Here is an 18,523-nt window from a genome sequence, read left to right on the forward strand (position 1 = left end):
ATTCCAAAAAGGGCTTAGCGAACCCATCAAGCAGAGAGTTAAGGATTTCCAAATCCGCACATATACTGAATCTGTGGTAAAGGCCTTAGCTGTTGAAGAGGGTGTAGTGAGAGCACAGCAGGATAGAGAACTTCAATAGAAGAAAAAGTTTAAGAACTTCGAATCTCAAAGCGGCCAGAGTTCGGGTAATCAATACAAGAAGCAAAAACCTAATCAAAGTAGAGATGGGCCATCTCAGAATCAAGGAGGTCAGAAAGGTAGAAAAAAATTCATGGTGCCAAAGGTGTAAGAGAAATCATGACGAGAAGGATGCCCCTTTGTGACGGGTGCTTGTTTTGTCTGTGGGAAGCTCGGACACAAGAAAGCTGATTGCCTCCGAAAGAAGGCAGGACAGGGTCAAGGACCGAGCCAAGCGGCACCTGCACTGCCAGCACCTGCAAACTAGAACCGACAATTGAATCAAGGGCCTCGAGGGCAGGCAAGGGTGTAAAACATCGACGAGCAGGATGCTCTGGCCTCAAATGCTATGGTGACAGGTACCTTATTGATTTCTTATGCATATGCACATGTTATGTTTGATTCGGGCGCGTCCCATTCATTTGTATCTGCTAGTTTCATTAGAAAAAACAAACTAAAAGTTGAGCCTATAGAAGTGGAACTAGTGGTAGACACCCCTATGGGAGACTTTACAGTGGCAGACAAAGTCTGCAGATCTTACACAGTTGAAATAGAAGGTAGGAAAATACCAGTAGAGTTGGTGATCCTAGAAATGAAGGACTTTGACGTCATCCTAGGGATGGATTGGTTAGCAACAAATCACACTAATCTTGACTGTCACAAGAAGATAGTAAAGTTTTGCATTCCAAACTAACCTGAGTTTATTTTTAGAGGAAGTATGAGAGTAGTACCTCCTCGAGTTATTTCTGCCCTACAAGCTAGAAGGATGTTGAGGAATGGATGTCAAGGGTTCTTAGTTTCAGTGAAAAATGCCAGTCAAGGAGATCCTAAGCTACAGGAGTAACAGGACATTTCACTTGTTTTGATAGCTGCACCAAAACAAGTGATTTTGGTGCGGTTATCAAATTTGGATTTGACTGTAATTACCTATTTTTCTCATATTTCAGCATAATTATTTATTTCATGCATATTTTCAAAAAAATTTATAACAGAATTCTCCATATAATTCCATATAAGATGACATACTTTTGTGCCGTTATCAAAATATGTAAGTCTCTAAATCTGATTTTGAAAATCTGATTTTCAGCCAACGTTTTACATATATAATTCATTTTTCTAAAGGTTTTTAATATATTTAGTATTATTTTTTAATAAGACAAGGGTTTTTGGTGCCATTATCAAAAACATGGTTAACATCAAATCAGTTTCTTACTCTGATTTCCAGCAACGATTTATAAATATATTTCACTAGTAGTAAAGTTTTCGTTATGTTTCACATAGTTTTTGAATAAGACGAAAGCTCTATGTGCCATTATCAAAATAAGATTTCATTATTCTCCATTATTCCAGATGTATTCCAGCAATATAACATGATCTTTTTGTGTGTTAAAGTCCTAATATTAGTTCCCTAAATTTCCAAATAAGACGAACTAACTTGGTGCAATTATAAATTTTCGTTTTTGGGGCCCAGATCTACAAGTTCTTCAGTTTTACAGCAGCTATATTAAATTTTAAGTTGTTTCCCCTTCAATCTTTATTCTAGTTTATTCAAATAGGACAAATATTCGTGGTGTGTTTATCAATTTCGTTTTTGATTTTATAAGTATATAAACCTGAGTAAAAAACTGAAATTCAGCATCAATTTTATAAAAATCTTGATCTTAGACCTATTCCTATACTAGTTTGTGAAGAAAAAAACGAAAAAGGCTTCATTTCGGAACTTTCCTGGACGGACGTGAAGACCCCAGATTTCCTTCTTCTTCTTCTTCTTCTTCTTCTTCTCTCTTTTTCTTTTTCTTTCCATCTCTCTTCCTCTCTTTCTTTCTCTTCTTTCTTTTCTTTTTTTCTTCTCCGACACTTGGTCCTACCTCTCTCTCTCTCTCACCCTTTTTCTCAAACGTATGAAAATTGAGGAGAGAGAGGGGCGTCCCAATATGTATATAGTGTGTGTGTTTCCCAATTTCGGTGGGATTCTTTCCCACCAAGTCTTTATTTGTTTCTAACTTTATTATCTCCTAAATTATCTCTCTTTTTACTTATCATAGTGTGAATAGAAAGTTTATACATATAAAACTCTATGTGCATGATTTAAAGTGAGCCCCAAAAACAACTAAGAGAAGGTGAGAGAGGCAAGTCGTGCGCACACCCCTTCTTGGGAGTTGTGCACAGTGCACGACCAAAAATTTGTGGAGATTTGTAAATCTCCTTAATTTTAGTATGTTTCCATATTTTTCTCCTATATTTCCTTCCTTATATTTTTATTTAATTAATTTACTTATCACTTTCCTCTTTTCTTTTGATTTTTATTGCTAATGATAAAGATTTTTAGAAATCTTAAAGATTGCAACAACCCTAATGGGCCCACAAGTGGCGCCCAAATTAGAGAAAGAAGTAATTGCCATACCCACTCCAATTTGGAGTAGGCGCCTAATTCTTAGGGGAGGATGGGATACGGCTAAGTTTTTGGGATGGCCTCTAAAAGTTGAATTTACTTTCTCCACTAATTTTTTTTACAATGCCAAAAATACCGTTAAACCAATACTTAAAGTAATATACTAACTAAGGTTTGTTTAGTCTAACATATTTTATAAGTTTTGGGGGTGCAAATAACAAAATTTTCAAATTACTAAACCTAATAAAATTTTCGGTTGTTACAAAAATCAATAGTAAACAAGATAACTCTGTTCCAGATCTAATTTCCGTGAATAAATTAGGAATATCAAACTGTAGACACCCCCATTTTGCTCTGCCTTAATCGATAAAGAAATTAGGGTTTTTTCTGTCAGTCCGTCAGTATTCTCCATTTCGGTGTCCGTCCCCCATGTTTTCTCGATCTTTTCGGATATTTCTGTCATATTTTGCGTCGTCCTGATAATTGTGGAGAGTGATTATTCACGAGAATCCGAGCCAGAAAGAATTTGGCCCACATTGTGGGGCCCACATTGTGGGGCCCACATTGTGGGGCCTCAGTGGGGCCTCTTGTGGGGCCTCTTGTGAAGAGCAATGATGGTAGCTCTCCACTAAGAGCAATGATGGTAGCTCTCCACTAAGACAACATGATGGGCCCTCCACTAAGAGCAATGATGGTAGCTCTCCACTAAGAAACATGATGGGCCCTCCACTAAGAACAATAATGATGGATTCTCCACTAAGAAACATGATGGACCCTCCACTAAGAGCAATAATAATGGGCTCTCCACTAAGAAACATGATGGGCCCTCCACTAAGAACAATAATGATGGATTCTCCACTAAGAGGGACAACATGATGAGCTCTCCACCAACATATCTCTCTCTCTCTCTTTCTCTCCCTATATATATCTTCCTTCCCATCCACACCAAGGAGGAGGAAAAAAAAAGAAATTTATCTTCCATTATCTCTTTCTCTTCCATTATCTCTTCTAATCACTCCCTCCAATCCCTTTCCTCAATATATTCTTCCATCCCTCTCCCTAATATTCTTCTTCCATTATCTCTTCACTCCCTCAATCACTCCCTCTAAACACTCCAGAGAAAGCGAAAGACGGCGGAGCGGATCGGCGGCGGCAGGATTTTTTATATTTTTTGGATTGGGCGGAGATCTTCACCACAGGTAGGTGCATTGTTCTCAAAATATTTCTGTATTTTTCCGAATTTTTCTGATTTTTTCCGCAAATTGTGTTTTAAAAATGGAAAACTCTTCAAAAAACATCTTTTGACGAAGAAAAATTAAATTATATACCAAACAGATTCTAAAATTAATGAAATTTCGTGGGAAAATAATATGTTACTGATTCATTTTACCATGAATTTGTAAAGATTTTTTGGAGTTTATTTGGTATATTATTTAATATTTTCTTTGAAACTTATCAGATTTTAGGAGAATTTTTACTAACATCAGATCATCATTAAAATTCATAAAATTTTTACAGTAGTCTTATCTTCCATATTACTTGTTACTGTAAAATTTTCGTGTGATTTGGATCTGTTTTAATATGGGATGTAGTGTTAATTTATAATCTGGTCTGGAAATTGTAAAATCCGAAATTGGTAGTAAATAATTTCTAAAATTCATGAAAATCTCACTACATGCTATTTTGATTCATATAGTATTTCTGTAGAAATTTCATAGAATTTAGAGTTATATTTCTACTAGTTTATGTGTTAATTGTGCAATCTGGACATTTAATGGTTTAATCAAGATTAAATGTGAATTTAATGTAAAAATATGCAAAACTCATCCTGTAAGCTACATACATTTTCATCTTGCTGCTGTAGAAATTTAAAATCATTTCGAATTTATTTGCAACAATTTCACTTGTAAAACCGCTCATATGCTTAAAATTGATAAAATCCATGGAAAATTCGAAATTAATTGAAAATCATATAAAAATTCCTAAAGAACTTTAAAATTCTGTCACATGTTCACTCCTTAATCCATTGAAACAGAAATTTTAGGATCTTTAGATTTTCCTGGAAAAATGGCCCGTGCATCCATAATCGTATCCCAATTGCAACTTGATCTTTGACAATTTGAATATTTAAGTTATAGCATGTTGTTGGCTCCGAGGTTATTGTCCACGGAAATCCTGAGATTCTGCCAGGCAATAAGATGCTATAACCTAAGTATTAAATTGCACAAGGAAAGAGCGCACGATTCCCTCCTTTGGATGCCATTCAAGGCCGAAATTGGTGAACCCTAGAACCATTGGTAATCCTTAAATGTCTAGAAACTGAAAATCTTCGAAATCTGAAACTCATTAACCTCGAGAACTTAAATCGATTTATCTTGTGTCTTTCGGAACCATTGGATTATGGTTTCCAATCTAGGAACCATTAGAGCCCAATTTAGGAACACTGGTGTCGTGCCGTGTCCTAGGTTTTAGGGAGTCCTAGAGTTAGGAGTCCAGCCTCATCACGGACGCTTGCTATGAATAGCAACCGTACCATAGGTCTAGTTACACTAGTCACCCGATCTTTCCCTAGGACAAGCCTAGTAAACTAGGATGTAGGCAAAACCTGCATTAGTCTAAGGGACAACTTGCATTCAGATAAGAATCATATAGCATCTTAGATGAAATCCTAAGATAATAAAATCCTCAACTTGAATTAAATAATTCCTCTTAAAACTGTTGAAACAGTCAAATCCGTCTAAGTCGGTGTCCTAGTTGAGTTAGGCATATGTAGCTTAGCTTAGGTGCATCGAACTACGTCGACTCTGATCCCAGTGAGGCTTGGGTACGTAGGCAGCTTGGATGTCTGATGGCATACCACCCGCGAGTCGGCACCACAAACAAATTGTGGTGTTTTGTATATTAATTTTCTTGTAAATGCTTAATCAAATCACTTAGGATTTTCCATGAAATTAGAATTCTAGGAGAACTTTCACTTAGAATGAATCCAGACAAATTAATAAATCAAGATACACATCTAGGATTCACATTAAAATTAGATCATAAGATGCATGTCACTTAGTTCGCACATTAACATAGAGTTGAATGAGCCATTTAAAATAAATTTAAAAGAATTAGCTTTTGGAATCGAAGACCGATTATCGGGCAGGAATGGTGCATGTGGCGGATAACTCCCCATACCTTCCATTCTCGTAACCAGGTAGCGAGTCTAGATTTCTGGTTAATTACGGGTCCTAGATCCCACATCTAGGTGGCGACTCTGTCAGTCTCTTTCGTGTGGAATTCGGATTGCCTTAGTGATCCCAAGTTCACAGGAAAGATTAATTCAAATCAACAATAAAATGCACACGCCAATCGCGTGGGTACGAGAGACCAAAGGAGAGCGCGCGGCGGCTCGCGCCCCACGCCCCTCTCGCGGGATCATGTCCCACAGTCTGGCGACTCTGCTGGGGACCACCTAACTTCATTACAATTCCAAAGGATAACTCATTTGAATCTATTTTAACTGGCTCATGAAAACTCTATCTCTTTTATGCTTGTTAGATTAGTTTGTATGCTTTATTTTCTCATCACATATACTCAAACTTAATCTAACAAAACCTGAAGGCATCATAGATTGCGCGAACTTATTGCACACACTTACATCACTTTCATCTAAACTCCTGCATCTCACATGCACACACGTCCTATTTTAGGAACCCGGAGTGTTATCTAGCATGGTTGACTGGGATTTCATCACCTGGTGCCTCTGTGCTAGAGAAGCATTCCACCCTTAGCCTAGTACCTTTATGGTACGTAAACGGATCTCTTGTTCACGTACTGATACGCCGGACACTGGTACAGTATATCGAACATGGATTCGCGCTAAGGGGACTCTTGGCCTTACCCCTAGATTAACCCACACATGCATGCAGTATACGAACACATGTGCACCACATGTGTGAGCCTAGTTTAGGATATCTTACCCATTTGTGTCTAGATTAGGCCGTAGTCCATCTTCCAATGGCTACGATCGGTCCTAGGTACACAAACAAAGTCATGAGTCGAGATCCTCTCTCCACTCCGCTAGATTAGGATTAGGGTTGATGCCTTCAGGTAACATTGTTAAAATGTGCGAAGACTAAAAACTTTTCCTTTGGGGTTAGGATATAAATCCCATCATTTCCAAAGATCTCATAGGATTAGTCATTCATGATCTATCCGTTGAAAGCAATCTTATACTATCTCATCTAATCTCTTGATCGTGCGTCTTTCATTCTTCTGTCATACGATTCGATCGTATCTTCATGCCATCCCCTAACTGGCAGGAGCAGAATCTCACAATCTTTCGATTATGCAATCTCATGATCTGATCATGCCTGGTCCAGATGATCCAATCTTGCTTGTACCCTTGGTCTTTTCTTACTCTAAGGGCAACCTTTTTCAAGAATATTTTGCTAAGTCCTTCAGAGTTCACTATCATAATCCTTGAACTAGGGGCGTTCCCCTATGCGAATCAGTAATCATGGTCAGTACAATTGTTGAGTCCGGTCTTACATTTCAAGGTCAAAGCCTAGTCTAGGCAAGATATCTTCTGCTTCTCTTTTTTATTTAGAGTTGTGAATCCTAAGAATGTTCAGGATAGGTCATCAGATGTAATAGCCATTTCTTTAAATAAAAATTTCAGTTCCAAAAGTTCATTGGTGTCTGTTTCTTAAGTGTGCTTCTGATCTTAAAATAAGACTCCCTCATCAAATGAGGACAAAATTGACGAAACTCCACTTGAGTCACAACGATTACTTGAACAAGAGGAGGAGCGCCAATCTCAGCCTTTCAAAGATGAAATTAAAGTGGTAAACACTAGCACTGAAACCTTGATCCAGTAAATGCCGATTGAAAATACGTTACCCTCTGAAGAGTGTGAAGAATTGGTAAACCCATTTTGAGGATAAAAAGATGGTCCGGTAAGTGTTACCATTAATGCCAAGAGAAAGACCCAGATAGAAGGTTCAAGAAATGAAGAAAGTGAGAAAATATATGCTATACAAGGGGCATAGAGTGGAAACAACTTTCATATTTCCAATCAATGACCTTGGTTCTCAAATTCATAACATAAAGCCAACAAATTCAAGATAAGAAGTTCAAGAGCAAGCATTGAAAAGTGATCATCAGATATCAAGAGTTACAAATCCATAGATGGAGGATGTCAAAGAACAAGTTTCGCTTTATGAAAGTCGAAAGTACGCATTGGAATCTTGGAAGAAGAAGATACATTATCTCTTACCTGGAAATGCCGTCAAACTCCATGAAAAAAAAAAGAAAAATAAATAAATAATCAGTACCAGAGAGACTCTAGTAACCTAGATCGATTCTCATTCTGAACATCGGAAGGCCTCCTTTGGCCGAATAAATCCCAAAATCAGAACCCAACGTCAAAAGAATACCGGTTTGCAAACCCTCCGAGCCTGAATCAAATTTTCTTGAAAACCCATCAAACTCGGGGCATTCGCCCCGAACTACGCGAGACCTGATCCCTACACTGGGGTACGTAGGCAGCTCGGTTAAACTGAGTTCGGTCAATTCAAAAAAGAAAAGCAATTCAATCGATCCAAAAAAAAAAGAAATTCAATCCTTTCAGAAAAAAGAGGGACAACTTCCAAAAGAAGAGAAGTCAATTATTCCAGAAAGAAAAGAAAAATGAAAAATCAATTAACCTTCAAGTAATCTATCTTCAAACTAGGGGCATTCGCCCTAAACTACACACGACCTGATTCCTACCTTGGGATATGTAGGCAACATGTTCACAGGTTCGGTCGAAATCTTTGTTGAACCTTAAGCCATTCTTTGAAAAGCCCTATCCTACCTATAAAGTCCTTCCGGTGTTCAGAACTAATGATCTAGGTCCCGAAACACAAAAAGAAAAAAAAATGATGATGAATAAAAAAATGGAGTTTGAAGATCTGCTAGACTGAAAACCTGAAAGGGCGGTTTAGGCAAAATTTAAGATCATTCCCCTGCTAAGTTGAAAACCCGAAAGGGCGGCTTAGGCAAAAGCTAAGGGGATAGCCTGCTGAATCGAAAACCTAGAAGGGCGGTTCAGGCAAAAGTTAAGGCTAGCACGGTCCGCCAAGTTAAAAACCCTGAAGAGGTGACTTGGTCACGGTAAGAGAATCATTATAAGAAGGCTACAGCCGGTATCAAGACTGAAGATCAACTGAAGTTCAAGCAAATTTATAAGAAGGCTACAGCCGGTATCAAGACTGAGGATCAACCGAAGTTCAAGCAAATTCAAATGACATCCTCAAAATTGAGGGCATTGAAGCTAAGCAATCTTAGGGGTCGTAATTAAATCCTTGAAGCATTACTGTTTTAAGGAAAAAGTCCAGTGTTTACCAATTGAAAAAACATTCCTCGAAAGGATGGACTTACCAAATAAAATGTTAACTAAGTCAGAAGCATTACCGTGTCTGTCTGTGTAGTTAGTCAATCTTTGTCATTCTATGTTCACTCCTTCAGAGCTGCTCAATCCTTTGACTAGTGTCTTTTATCTAAGTTTTCTCTTTAAAAGGAGTCAATCGTCATCCATATGTCCAAATGATGCAACTGTCTCGGTGAAGGAGGCCCGACCTCGTCAGCTCCCTGCGATTGTACCTGAAAGAGTTCGAGAATCTAGTCAAACAGCTACATTTCAAAGAAGATCAACTCAGAAGAATTCAGAAGTAGAAACATCAGAAAGCCCAGCTTCCATAAAAATGTCATACCCCAGGAAGGCATCTTAAGCTTGGAAGAGCTTCAGATGCAATGATGGTCGACCCAATTTCTCAGAAAGATGAACCGTTAAAATTCAGAATTTCCTTCCAGTTAGTTTGGTTATATCCAAGAGAGCCGTTGTTCTAGATTACCAATTTCAAGTGTCTTGTTCAAGGTTTCAGTTATCCAAATCCCCAAAGACAAGACCAGCAGTCTCTTTGAGAAAAATCTTGTTGAAGTTTCATAAAAGTGTTTCTGATCCATTCTTGTTAGTAATGGTTCTTCGTTCCTAAGGTTTGCCGTTTCATCATTCGTCAAAGTCCTAGTTTCCGATATCTTTGTCAGGCACGATCTATAATATCCCCGATTTCATTGAGTTCAAAAAAAAAAAAATCCAAAATTCATCAAATCCAAAAAAAAATAAAAAATCCAAAATTCATCAAATCCAATTCTACGTCAAATTCAAATTCCCAAAATTCATCAAATCTAATTCTACGTCAAATTCAAATTCCCCAAATTCATCAAATCCAATTCTACGTCAAATTCAAATTCATGAAAAATCTCCAAATTTTTCATTGTCAAATTCATTAATTCATCTCAACCGAAGTTGAAGCCGTAAAAATACGGTATTTCATTCTGAGTCCATTCAAAAATGTTCTCTTATTCTCTTTGAGCATCATACAAATATGATACCTCATTTCCTTGGAACTCCGTAAAAATACGGTATTCCATTCTGTTCTGAGTCCATTCAAAAATGTTCTCTTATTCTCTTTGAGCATCATACAAATATGATACCTCATTTCCTTGGAAGCCGTACAAATACGGTATTTCATTTCGAGTCCATACAACTATGGTCTCTTATTCTCTTTGAGCATCATACAAATATGATATCTCATTTCCTTGGAAGCCGTACAAATACGGTATTTCATTCTGAGTTCATTCAAAAATGTTCTCTTATTCTCTTTGAGCATCATACAAATGTGATGTCTCATTTCCTTGGAACTCCGTAAAAATATGGTGTTCCATTCTTTTCGAGTCCATACAACTATGGTCTCTTATTCTCTTTGAGCATCATACAAATATGATATCTCATTTCCTTGGAAGCCGTACAAATACGGTATTTCATTCTGAGTTCATTCAAAAATGTTCTCTTATTCTCTTTGAGCATCATACAAATGTGATGTCTCATTTCCTTGGAACTCCGTAAAAATATGGTGTTCCATTCTCTTCGAGTCCATACAACTACGGTCTCTTATTCTCTTTGAGCATCATACAAATATGATGTCTCATTTCCTTGGAAGCCGTACAAATACGGTATTTCATTCTGAGTTCATTCAAAAATGTTCTCTTATTCTCTTTGAGCATCATATAAATATGATACCTCATTTCCTTGGAAATCCGTAAAAATACGGTATTCCATTCTCTTCTGAGTCCATTCAAAATGTTCTCTTATTCCCTTTGAGCATCATACAAATATGATACCTCATTTCCTTGGAACTCCGTAAAAATACGGTATTCCATTCTCTTCTGAGTCCATTCAAAATGTTCTCTTATTCCCTTTGAGCATCATACAAATATGATACCTCATTTCCTTGGAACTCCGTAAAAATACGGTATTCCATTCTCTTCTGAGTCCATTCAAAAATGTTCTCTTATTCTCTTTGAGCATCATACAAATATGATACCTCATTTCCTTGGAACTCCGTAAAAATACGGTATTCCATTCTCTTCTGAGTCCATTCAAAAATGTTTTCTTATTCTCTTTGAGCATCATACAAATATGATACCTCATTTCTTTGGAACTCCGTAAAAATATGGTATTCCATTCTCTTCTGAGTCCATTCAAAAATGTTTTCTTATTCTCTTTGAGCATCATACAAATATGATACCTCATTTCTTTGGAACTCCGTAAAAATATGGTATTCCATTCTCTTCTAAGTCCATTCAAAATGTTCACTTATTCCCTTTGAGCATCATACAAATATGATAACTCATTTCTTTGGAACTCCGTAAAAATACGCTATTCCATTCTCTTCGAGTCCATACAATCTAATTCTACGTCAAATTCAAATTCCTCAAATTCATCAAATCCAATTCTACGTCAAAATTCAAATTCATGAAAAATCTCCAAATTCTTCATTGTCAAATTCATTAATTCATCTCAACCGAAGTTGAAGCCGTAAAAATACGGTATTTCATTCTGAGTCCATTCCAAAATGTTCTCTTATTCTCTTTGAGCATCATACAAATATGATAGCTCATTTCCTTGGAACTCCGTAAAAATACGGTATTCCATTCTCTTCTGAGTCCATTCAAAAATGTTCTCTTATCATACAAATATGATACCTCATTTCCTTGGAACTCCGTAAAAATACGGTATTCCATTCTCTTCTAGTCCATACAACTATGGTCTCTTATCCTCCTTAAGGCCGTTTGTGAACGGTACCTCATTGTCCGAGTCCATTTGTGAATAGTCTCGTGTTCTCCTTGAGCCCGTTTGTGAACGGCGCCTCATTTCTCGAGTTCATTTGTGAATGGTCTCGTTTTCTCCTTGAACCCATTTGTGAACGGTGTCTCATTTTCTGAAGTTCATTTGTAAATTGTCTCGTCAACGGTGTCTCGTTTTCTGAGTCCATTTGGGAATGATCTCATGTCCTCCTTGAGCCCGTTTGTGAACGGTGCCTCATTTCTCGAGTCCATTTGTGAATGGTCTCTTATCCTCCTTGAGACCGTTTATGAACGGTACCTCATTGTCCGAATCCATTTGTGAATGGCCTCCTATCCTCTTTGAGCCCGTTTCTGAACGGTATCTCATGTTGTGAGTCCATTTGTGAATGGTCTCATCCTCTCTCGTTGCCCGTTTGTGAGCAGCACCGCAGCAGGACTTTTTATTGCATTCTAAATTCTAGGATTTTATCTAGGGTCTTGCATTATGTTAAGGTGCGTTGTGTCTAGAAAGTCCTTTGTTGATTAAAGCTACGCAAAATGGTTCTGTCATTTTGACTTTGGTATTTGATGACTACGTCATCTCTACCAAAGAGGGGCATCTGTAGACACCCCCATTTTGCTCTGCCTTAATCGATAAAGAAATTAGGGTTTTTTCTGTCAGTCCGTCAGTATTCTCCATTTCGGTGTCCGTCCCCCATGTTTTCTCGATCTTTTCGGATATTTCTGTCATATTTTGCGTCGTCCTGATAATTGTGGAGAGTGATTATTCACGAGAATCCGAGCCAGAAAGAATTTGGCCCACATTGTGGGGCCCACATTGTGGGGCCCACATTGTGGGGCCTCAGTGGGGCCTCTTGTGGGGCCTCTTGTGAAGAGCAATGATGGTAGCTCTCCACTAAGAGCAATGATGGTAGCTCTCCACTAAGACAACATGATGGGCCCTCCACTAAGAGCAATGATGGTAGCTCTCCACTAAGAAACATGATGGGCCCTCCACTAAGAACAATAATGATGGATTCTCCACTAAGAAACATGATGGACCCTCCACTAAGAGCAATAATAATGGGCTCTCCACTAAGAAACATGATGGGCCCTCCACTAAGAACAATAATGATGGATTCTCCACTAAGAGGGACAACATGATGAGCTCTCCACCAACATATCTCTCTCTCTCTCTTTCTCTCCCTATATATATCTTCCTTCCCATCCACACCAAGGAGGAGGAAAAAAAAAGAAATTTATCTTCCATTATCTCTTTCTCTTCCATTATCTCTTCTAATCACTCCCTCCAATCCCTTTCCTCAATATATTCTTCCATCCCTCTCCCTAATATTCTTCTTCCATTATCTCTTCACTCCCTCAATCACTCCCTCTAAACACTCCAGAGAAAGCGAAAGACGGCGGAGCGGATCGGCGGCGGCAGGATTTTTTATATTTTTTGGATTGGGCGGAGATCTTCACCACAGGTAGGTGCATTGTTCTCAAAATATTTCTGTATTTTTCCGAATTTTTCTGATTTTTTCCGCAAATTGTGTTTTAAAAATGGAAAACTCTTCAAAAAACATCTTTTGACGAAGAAAAATTAAATTATATACCAAACAGATTCTAAAATTAATGAAATTTCGTGGGAAAATAATATGTTACTGATTCATTTTACCATGAATTTGTAAAGATTTTTTGGAGTTTATTTGGTATATTATTTAATATTTTCTTTGAAACTTATCAGATTTTAGGAGAATTTTTACTAACATCAGATCATCATTAAAATTCATAAAATTTTTACAGTAGTCTTATCTTCCATATTACTTGTTACTGTAAAATTTTCGTGTGATTTGGATCTGTTTTAATATGGGATGTAGTGTTAATTTATAATCTGGTCTGGAAATTGTAAAATCCGAAATTGGTAGTAAATAATTTCTAAAATTCATGAAAATCTCACTACATGCTATTTTGATTCATATAGTATTTCTGTAGAAATTTCATAGAATTTAGAGTTATATTTCTACTAGTTTATGTGTTAATTGTGCAATCTGGACATTTAATGGTTTAATCAAGATTAAATGTGAATTTAATGTAAAAATATGCAAAACTCATCCTGTAAGCTACATACATTTTCATCTTGCTGCTGTAGAAATTTAAAATCATTTCGAATTTATTTGCAACAATTTCACTTGTAAAACCGCTCATATGCTTAAAATTGATAAAATCCATGGAAAATTCGAAATTAATTGAAAATCATATAAAAATTCCTAAAGAACTTTAAAATTCTGTCACATGTTCACTCCTTAATCCATTGAAACAGAAATTTTAGGATCTTTAGATTTTCCTGGAAAAATGGCCCGTGCATCCATAATCGTATCCCAATTGCAACTTGATCTTTGACAATTTGAATATTTAAGTTATAGCATGTTGTTGGCTCCGAGGTTATTGTCCACGGAAATCCTGAGATTCTGCCAGGCAATAAGATGCTATAACCTAAGTATTAAATTGCACAAGGAAAGAGCGCACGATTCCCTCCTTTGGATGCCATTCAAGGCCGAAATTGGTGAACCCTAGAACCATTGGTAATCCTTAAATGTCTAGAAACTGAAAATCTTCGAAATCTGAAACTCATTAACCTCGAGAACTTAAATCGATTTATCTTGTGTCTTTCGGAACCATTGGATTATGGTTTCCAATCTAGGAACCATTAGAGCCCAATTTAGGAACACTGGTGTCGTGCCGTGTCCTAGGTTTTAGGGAGTCCTAGAGTTAGGAGTCCAGCCTCATCACGGACGCTTGCTATGAATAGCAACCGTACCATAGGTCTAGTTACACTAGTCACCCGATCTTTCCCTAGGACAAGCCTAGTAAACTAGGATGTAGGCAAAACCTGCATTAGTCTAAGGGACAACTTGCATTCAGATAAGAATCATATAGCATCTTAGATGAAATCCTAAGATAATAAAATCCTCAACTTGAATTAAATAATTCCTCTTAAAACTGTTGAAACAGTCAAATCCGTCTAAGTCGGTGTCCTAGTTGAGTTAGGCATATGTAGCTTAGCTTAGGTGCATCGAACTACGTCGACTCTGATCCCAGTGAGGCTTGGGTACGTAGGCAGCTTGGATGTCTGATGGCATACCACCCGCGAGTCGGCACCACAAACAAATTGTGGTGTTTTGTATATTAATTTTCTTGTAAATGCTTAATCAAATCACTTAGGATTTTCCATGAAATTAGAATTCTAGGAGAACTTTCACTTAGAATGAATCCAGACAAATTAATAAATCAAGATACACATCTAGGATTCACATTAAAATTAGATCATAAGATGCATGTCACTTAGTTCGCACATTAACATAGAGTTGAATGAGCCATTTAAAATAAATTTAAAAGAATTAGCTTTTGGAATCGAAGACCGATTATCGGGCAGGAATGGTGCATGTGGCGGATAACTCCCCATACCTTCCATTCTCGTAACCAGGTAGCGAGTCTAGATTTCTGGTTAATTACGGGTCCTAGATCCCACATCTAGGTGGCGACTCTGTCAGTCTCTTTCGTGTGGAATTCGGATTGCCTTAGTGATCCCAAGTTCACAGGAAAGATTAATTCAAATCAACAATAAAATGCACACGCCAATCGCGTGGGTACGAGAGACCAAAGGAGAGCGCGCGGCGGCTCGCGCCCCACGCCCCTCTCGCGGGATCATGTCCCACACAAACCCAACAGCCTGCTGTTATCAATCGACAACTCCATTATCAAGATTTATGAATCTTCAGAACTCGAAATCAAGTCAGGTTGCACATATTCAAAACGAAAAGCAACCCAATCAGTGTTGAAAATCTTGCTAGAAGAGCAATTAACACTGATTAGTAAGCTAATCACACACACTCACACACACACACACACACAAACAAACAATATTGTATCTTAATCAATAAGAAATTCTAGCAGCGAGAGAGTAAGTGAATCTCATGAAATATTCTCAGCATTCTTCTCCCATGACAAAAAGCATCAGACTTGCTCAAATTCAAGAAGCCTGCCAGCCCTTCACTGACAACCACCAACTGGAATCTGCAACAAATTATGGTCCAGTCACACAGTCATGAGATACCAAATGTGGCAGCATTCTAGAAATTCTCTCGGGAAACGCTACTAATTAAATCTTGATTGATCCTGCCCTAAACTTTCCATCTTCTATTAGACCATGAAAAGGCATTGAATAGAAAAGGATAATTCCAGATATTGCAAATAGTGTTCAATGTTCTAACCCCCAAGTATTCAAAAGTTGAAGCCCAAAATAACTGAAAGCAGATGGTGGAGGCATTTCTCAAAAAATGTAGAATTCGCAAACATAAAGCTGTCAAGAATCGTACCATTCAAAAAAAATAAAAAATAAAAAGAAAAACTTGTCGAGAATAAAATTCAACCATCAGACCTATGCAGAACAACTGTTTGGGGTCACCAACCCCTCTCTAACAGTAAATATAGATAAGAGATCATCCAAGTAGTCAGTTGCAAGACACACACATAAAAAATCCACCAATGAATAAGCACACCCTATGATCCCATGTCCCCCTTCTAGATCATAACAAGCACTGAATTATTTCAAAAAAAAACAAATACACATACAAATATGGACAAATAAATAGATACTACATTCAACTCATGTTTGAAGAATCAAGGACTGGATGGACTAAATTCTAGTGTAACAAATATAATGTGAAGTCCTAACTCTATCTAAGCTGCAGAATAAGATCTATCAGATTATCAATATCAACATATATTACAGATTCATCAAAATCAATTCCTTGAGTAGAGCATTTTCAATTTAAACCGCAATAAAAAAGAATAACAACCAAACCTTTGTAAAGATCCCCACACCGCACTCTATCGCAACTTTAGCCAAGAAAAGATCATCAGCCAAAAGGCGTTCTTTGAATCCCCCAAACTGAAGCAACCACCTCATGATAGCTGATTTCTCCAATTCTAAAAATCGTTGAACAATCGATCCAGGTATCCGTCCCGCCTCGATTGCCACCGCCAAATCCAAAGGAATGCTATCCAAAGATCTCCCAATCTCCGCCAGAGCAAAAATCGCCTCATTCCGATTCTTATCGCAGGCATCTTCTTCCCCCTCTCCACCACCACCACCACCACCACCACCATTGCCTCCTCCATTACCAATCTCTCCCCCGCCACAGCCGGAAAAGGCGAGAAACACCGGATTCCGGGCCGGATTCTGATGCAGAGACAGATTACCGGCGAGGGTGGAAATGGAAGGGAATCGACGATCGATCGTGTACGGAACGCAGATCAAAGAGCGACGGTGATAAGGATCGACGGTTGAGATTCCGAAAGAGCGAGGGATCGAAGGGAGGGGACTAAATCTAGCAACAGCCATTATGAGGGTTTCCGTTTCTGCTTTCTTTGCTTTCCTTTCCTGTGACTCTCCCTCGTTGCTCCCTTTGCAATACAGCGAGTTGTTAGTTGGCGTGGTTTTGTGTTGTGTTGGGGTTAGGTTTGAACTTGGTTAGGTTGGATCTCGTTGCAATTCTTAATTAGTAATTATTTTATTTATCTATTGGCTTCCCGTGTCTTTGCTTAATTTTTTGCAGACGTGTACGGTCTTTTCTCCGAAGACTACGGAGCTCTCAGTGAGGACAAGGAAGGAGGGGGAGAAAAAAATGTGTGTCGGGTCAAACTTTGAGATCTCCGACCAACTTTTGGGAGATTCTTGATTCAATGGGTGGATGGATAAAGTTAGGTGGCTTCTATTGGAATCATTTTATACTGATCCCGTGTAAGTTGGACGGAGTTGTTAAGGAACAATATGTCACCGTCGGATTTGTATTTAAAAGAGAAAAGCACGGATGGGGGCCGTAGTTTTCAGATATTACGGATTTCAGTTATTTTGAAAACAATAATCAAACACGGGTGATTCTTCAAAAACGGGTGGAAAAAAAAGACCCCAGTGCCCTTTTGACATTATCAGAACCGAGATGGAGTTCTCGTATGTTGGTCCTTCCATGATTCACCTTTTCATTATTTTAATATTTTATTTGGAGAGAAAATCTCCCTGTATTTAATGCACCCCATTTACGTTGGCGCACTGCACGAGGCTTCTTTTTATTCGTCTGAATGTGTATTTGAACCGACAGAAGCTCAGGCTCATTTGGATCTTGGCCATTGGAAATAACTAGAGACGGAAGGATTATTGACACATCTTAGAAAAACATTTTGGAACGGCGGCGCCTTTATTCATAGTTGATTTGGTTTGAATTTGAAATTTCCCTTTGAACCCAGAGTCCCTTGGGTTCGTTTAAATCTTGGCCATCACCAATATGCACAGACGGTCGGATCCACGGCACGTGGACATCAATATGGAACGGTGGCATCTTTTACTGATACCGCCGGCGTTACTGGAATTTTTAAACCAATACTGTTCCACCGTTTTGCGCTCCTCTATCATTTCAACTGTTTCCATCTCTCTCCCCTCCAATCTAAAGGCAAAATGGCCGGTTCAAAGATATCCAAGAAGGCAGCATCAACTCCTCAGGTTCCTCCTCACCAGTGAAGCAAGGAAGGATGAAGAGAGAGGTAGGGTTTTTTACATGTTTCATGTTAAACTGTAAAGTAATGTGATATTTGAAAGAAATGGGAACCCCACCGGAGTAACTTCCTTTTCAAGGTTAAAGAGGGGTAATGTCTCCGGTGGGATAATCTCTATAATAGTACTGTGAAAAAATCATTTAAAATACCAGCGGCTATTACTCACAAAATTGGTAACATATA

The 18,523-nt window shown here is 38.1% G+C and overlaps 1 protein-coding gene across 1 annotated transcript in view; it reads right to left on the reverse strand.

Annotated features, from left to right (window-relative positions):
* LOC143852730 (protein RETICULATA-RELATED 4, chloroplastic-like) overlaps positions 1-17,442 on the reverse strand; it is a 76,243-nt gene extending 58,801 nt beyond the window's left edge. Inside the window, exon 1 of the mRNA XM_077362301.1 lies at positions 16,593-17,442. Coding sequence (XP_077218416.1) covers positions 16,593-17,132 — 540 coding nt within the window. The 5' untranslated portion in view covers positions 17,133-17,442. The remainder of the gene's footprint in view (positions 1-16,592) is intronic.
* Positions 17,443-18,523: the final 1,081 nt, after the last annotated feature.

This window comes from Tasmannia lanceolata, unplaced genomic scaffold (genome assembly GCF_043159265.1).
Source record: "Tasmannia lanceolata isolate RefF3 unplaced genomic scaffold, GAP_Taslan_0.1 ptg000019l, whole genome shotgun sequence".
NCBI lineage: Eukaryota > Viridiplantae > Streptophyta > Magnoliopsida > Canellales > Winteraceae > Tasmannia > Tasmannia lanceolata.